Source organism: Camarhynchus parvulus, chromosome 4 (genome assembly GCF_901933205.1).
Source record: "Camarhynchus parvulus chromosome 4, STF_HiC, whole genome shotgun sequence".
Lineage (NCBI taxonomy): Eukaryota > Metazoa > Chordata > Aves > Passeriformes > Thraupidae > Camarhynchus > Camarhynchus parvulus.
In genome coordinates this window covers 10,601,204-10,606,593 of record NC_044574.1, presented here as the reverse complement: position 1 = coordinate 10,606,593, position 5,390 = coordinate 10,601,204, and the positions used below count along the sequence as shown (strand labels likewise).

Here is a 5,390-nt window from a genome sequence, read left to right as displayed (position 1 = left end):
CAAAGGACGACAAAAGCGTTTGCAAATTTATGTGTAGATAGATATAAAAAAAAATTTAAATCGCACTTCTTTACCCTAAGATAGCAGGTAAAACCGTCCCACGAGATTTCGGGGGCGGGATTAGCACAAGAGACAGCTTATCTTGTTCTGTAAAAACATCACACGACCCCCAGTCTGAGAACCAGTTAGCACAAAACATGTGAGAGGGATCTTGGGGTGTTCCTTCCGAAGGGGAAAAAAGCAGGAAAGTCACAGTTTAAGAACCAGATCTGAGGAAAGGTGTCTACATTTTGATAACGTAAAAGATGGGGAGAAGCTACTCGGAGGGATATTAGAGGAGGAGAGTTTGAGAGACAGAGAAGTACAGAAGGGCCCTCGCCATTACCAATCTGTATGAAACGTGACTCGGTTCACGGTAAAGCGACCACCACGAGGCTTGGGACAGATAGGGGGACACGGTCCCCACGGCCTGAGGCAGAGCATCGGCCCTCCGGTAAAACCGGGACGGGATAATTTGGAAGGGCGGCAGGCAGAACACGTCCCCGTTTCTTTGGTGGCTCCGTGTTATCTCCTCCGTCCTGACCACCGAAAAAGCGCTGCAAGAGGGAGAGCGGCTTGGCAGCGCCCTTCCGAGCTTTGGCAGCGTGTCGGCAGCCACGGACACGCGCGGGGGGAGCCCGGGCGGCCCTTCCGTGGGCCGGGTGGTGGCTGTGGCGAAGACGAACACTCCACCTGCACAGCGGGGTCATAAATAAAATCGGGGCGGCTCCCGGCCAGGGAAGGTCGGAGGCCAGGGCTATACATCCCCGTCCGCCAGGCTGAAGCGTTTGCCCGGCCCGGGCAGGCAGAGGTAGGGGATGGCGCTGCCCGGGCAGAGCAGGGGGAAAGGCAGCGGCAGCAGGCAGCGGCTGAGCAGGGGGCTGTCCTTGTAGAGGGCCGGGAAGGAGAGAGCCGAGGCGGCACTGGGGGGCTGCGGCTCCCCGGGGGGCTCGGCCGGCCCCGGGCCCTCGGGCTCGGATGACATTTGTCTCTTGAGCTTGTTGCGGCGGTTCTGGAACCAGATCTTCACCTGGGTCTCGGTGAGGTGCAGCGAGGCGGCCAGCCCGGCCCGCTCGGAGCTGCTCAGGTAGCGCTTCACATCGAAGGTGGACTCCAGCTGGAACACCTGGCTCTTGGAGAAGATGGTCCGTGTCTTCTTCCTGCCGCCCACCGCCGGCGATCTGCCGTTCTCCGCGCCGGAGCCCCCGGCCTCCCGCGGCGGCGGCTGCCGGGGACGGCGCAGCCCCTCCGTGGGGAGCGGGGACCCCGCATCGCCGCCCTCGGGGCCGAGGCCGCGGCTCGTCCCCTCTGCCAGGGGCCGGCGGGGCTCGCTGCCTGCAAGGGCAAAGCACAGCATCAGTCCCGGCCGCAGCCCGCCCGCGCCCCCGCCCCGCATGCACGCACGGCCCGGCGGAGCGCAGGGAGAGGCTGGGGGACAGGATGGGGAGGGGGCTGCCGAGGGCTGGCCGCGGTCCCACACCCTCCAGAGGGGAGAAGAAGGGTGAGGCGCTTCCATAAGGATCCAAGGGAATCCGTCTGCCAGCTGTATGACAGGAAAGTGAGAGGCTCCTGAGCACGGGCCAGCCGCAGGAGGCCGGGAGGGGGGCACAACACGCTGGAAGCAGGTGGGTGCGTGTGCGGCATCCCCCCGCGTCCGCCCGCGGAGCCTCCCCTCCTCCTCCTGCGTGTGCGTGTGTGTCTGTGTCCGTGTCTGTATCTGTGTGTGCCTACATCTGTGTCTCTGTGTCTGTGTCTGTGTCTGTGTCTGTGTCTGTGTCTGTGTCTGTGTCTGTATTTGTGTGTGTCCGTGTCTATGTCTGTGTGTCTGTCTGTGTGTGAGTGTGCGCTGGCCTGGCCCGGCCCGGCCCGGCGGCACTGGGGGTGCCCAGGTGGGGGCCGGACTGCGACCCGACCTGCGGGACAGCCTGAGGCGGCTGCTGGCTCCGTACCCGAGTCGCTGGAGCCTTTACTGGGCTCTTGCTCCTCAGGCCCCTCTCCCTCCTCTTCCTCCTCCTCCTCCTGTTCCTCCGGCACCGCGCAGCGGGCTGTGCCCCGCTCCCTGGCCGGCCGCTGTAGGATGCTGTCGATGCTGAAGGACGGCGGCGCGCCCGGGGCCGGAGGAGCTCGGCGGCCGCCGCCGAGCTGCACCATGGCGCGGAGAGCCGAGCCTGTCCGAGCCGAGCCTGTCCGAGCCGAACCTGTCCGGGCCGAGCCTGTCCGGGCCGAGCCTGTCCGAGCCGAGCCTGTCCGGGCCAAGCCTGTCCGGGCCGGGCGCGTCCGAACCGAGCGTGTCCGGGCCGAGCGTGTCCAGGCCAGGCGTGTCCGAGCCGGGCGTGTCCGAACCGAGTGCGTCCGGGCCGAACCGCGCGGAGCCGAGCCGGGCCGAGCCGGGCCGGGCCGAGCCGAGGCGCGGCACTGTCGGCGGCGGCGGGAGAGCGGCAGCGCAGCCGGGGCGGAGGGAAGGACGGGTCCGCAGGAGGAGGGGTCGGGGTGACGGAGGGAGGGGATGGAGCTAGAGGGAGCCAAAGGACTGAGGACGGGGGGAGCCGTGCAGGGGAGGGAAGACTGCAGAGAGGAGAGGAGAGGAGAAGGAAAAGGAGCAGGGACTGAGGGAAGAGGGGAGGAAGGGACGGGCGGGGGGCGCGCCGAGGTGTCCCGAAAGGTGCCCCGGGCAGCCGAGGCTGGGCAGGGCCGGCTGCCCTCCTGCCTTGGCCCTTCAGTGTAAGGGGGCGGAGGGAGGGCAGAGCCAGAGCCCACGGCAAAGGCGAGGAGGAGGTGGGATAGCAGAAGGGAGATCCCTGGATTGAAGGAGAAGAATGGAGCGAGAGGAATGGGAAGAGGGGAATGACGAGGAGTCCGGCGAGGAAAAGCAGCGATGGATGGATGGATGGATGGATGGATGGATGGATGGATGGATGGATGGATGGATGGATGGATGGATGGATGGATGGATGGATGGATGGATGGATGGATGGATAAGAAAGGAAGGAAGGAAGGAAGGAAGGAAGGAAGGAAGGAAGGAAGGAAGGAAGGAAGGAAGGAAGGAAGGAAGGAAGGAAGGAAGGAAGGAAGGAAGGAAGGAAGGAAGGAAGGAAGGAAGGAAGGAAGGAAGGAAGGAAGGAAGGAAGGAAGGAAGGAAGGAAGGAAGGAAGGAAGGAAGGAAGGAAGGAAGGAAGGAAGGAAGGAAGGAAGGAAGGAAGGAAGGAAGGAAGGAAGGAAGGAAGGAAGGAAGGAAGGAAGGAAGGAAGGAAGGAAGGAAGGAAGGAAGGAAGGAAGGAAGGAAGGAAGGAAGGAAGGAAGGAAGGAAGGAAGGAAGGAAGGAAGGAAGGAAGGAAGGAAGGAAGGAAGGAAGGAAGGAAGGAAGGAAGGAAGGAAGGAAGGAAGGAAGGAAGGAAGGAAGGAAGGAAGGAAGGAAGGAAGGAAGGAAGGAAGGAAGGAAGGAAGGAAGGAAGGAAGGAAGGAAGGAAGGAAGGAAGGAAGGAAGGAAGGAAGGAAGGAAGGAAGGAAGGAAGGAAGGAAGGAAGGAAGGAAGGAAGGAAGGAAGGAAGGAAGGAAGGAAGGAAGCTGTGAACCCTTCTCTGTGTTTGTACAGCCCCTGGTATGACCCCCGGCAGTCTGCCGAGGGCATTTTCTGCAGACTGTCCCTGCCGCTGCTCGGCAGCGGGGTAGGCTGTGGGAGTGCAGTTCATACAGCCAGAGTCTCTTTCCTGTGGTCCTTTCACCTGCAGACTCAGACTGAATACACATAGTTCCCCTGGGGAGAAAGGGACCCTTTCTTCCTCCCAAGGAGCCCCCTGGTGTCAGGCCACCCCAAAATCCACACATAACTTCCACACATTCCCCCCACACCTCACCATCCCCTCTACATCCCCTGCTCTCCCCGCGGGTCAGCAGAACCCTTCTGCAGCTTCCAAACGAGAAAGTGGCGGCCGGCTGCGTGGGGTGTGTGAGTTCTCCGAGGTGAATTCGCCTTTGGGAGATGGAGAAGCGTTCACCCGAGCTCTGCAACCTGGGGAAGGATCGATGTGTTTCTGTACTACCTTGAGAACTCTTGCTTCCCACACCTCCCAGCCCTGCAGCGTTTAAAACCCGTTTGCACCACTCGAGGCAGGACGCCCAGCGATTTTAGAGCCGCCATCCGTTGTGCATGGCAGGGAAACCTCTCCCCTTCTGCTGCCCCGTGTAAAGCCAGGGAAATGCTTCCAACGGCTTTTAGTGCCAGTCTCGAGGTTTCCACCACGAAACCTGCTGAGGGAAAGCGAGAAGTCCTTGAAAAAGAGTTGACAATAGAAATGCTGACAGGCTTTTAGAAATTGTGATGGTAGAAATTCCATGAGCTAAAATCGGGGGCATCTTAAGGCTTTGGGCTGCGTTAATCTTTAACGCACTGGTACTTGAGAGAGCGGGTTTCAGCTCTTTTTCATGATTTTTTTTTCACTTTATGAATACACTGAAATTTTAATGCAGCCTTCTGCTGGAGAGCTGCACATTTTCCACTAGCCGAAAAAGAAATGTGTCCATCTTCCATCAATACGATTATTAGCCAAATATCCGAACTTCTTGCATTTATCTTGCAGTTTCCTATACGAACTGGGCGTTTTATCAGAGCAAAATATCCATTTGAGAGAGAGCGAGGGAAGGGCCAAGGGAATGACCCAGGTAAGAGAGTTACAAAATGCGAAGAAGCAGCTGAAAATATAATTTAAGAAATTTGGTCTGCGATGGTAAAACTAGGAGCATGGGAGCCTTGGTCGCTCTTTGCACTCCTGTCTCGGCCTCCCTTCGCTCTGTCTGCGAGTGAGGCACGTCCCAGGTGCTCACATCTGTTCTTGCTGCAAACCATTTCCCTTCTAGGTCCAAAAAGAGAAAAAAAAAAAAAATCCGTCCTAAAAAAGTGAATGCCTTGATTCAGTGTATTTTCCTAGAAGACATTTTCTTGGAAGAAAAAGGAAAAGTTGAAAAAGACAGAAATAAGAAGGAAAGCGATGAAGGAGACATAAGTTTTAGTACCCTTTTTTTTTTCACCACAGCCCCTCCACTCCCCGCGCAGTCCAAGCCCAGCCCTGGGAGATGCGGTCCGATAACACCCTGCTGGGAAATGTCTGTCATCCGTTCCCAGAACCACTTTTCAAGCCCGGGTTTTTTGGTTGTGTTTTTTTTTTCTTTTTGCATTTTTGATTTCGTTTGGGTTCTTTTCGTGGTTTGTTTATTTTTCTTTTTGTTTGTTTGTTTGTTGATTGGTTTGGTTTTTGGTTTGGTTTGGTTTTGGTTTTGGTTTTGGATTTGTTTGTTTTTCCCCGATAAACTTCGTGCACGCTACAGAGCTGGATCTCTCCAGCCCCTGGGACAAG

The 5,390-nt window shown here is 58.1% G+C and overlaps 1 protein-coding gene across 1 annotated transcript; it reads right to left on the bottom strand.

The window, feature by feature from the left end:
• Nucleotides 1-460: 460 nt before the first annotated feature.
• On the bottom strand, nucleotides 461-2,483 carry LOC115903610 (homeobox protein HMX1-like). Its single transcript, XM_030948220.1, has 2 exons — nucleotides 1,989-2,483; nucleotides 461-1,374 (listed from the first exon to the last, which is right to left on the bottom strand). Exons 1-2 carry the CDS (start codon nucleotides 2,188-2,190, stop codon nucleotides 797-799), a joined length of 780 nt encoding a protein of 259 aa, XP_030804080.1. The 5' UTR covers nucleotides 2,191-2,483; the 3' UTR covers nucleotides 461-796.
• Between the last annotated feature and the right edge of the window lie 2,907 nt (nucleotides 2,484-5,390).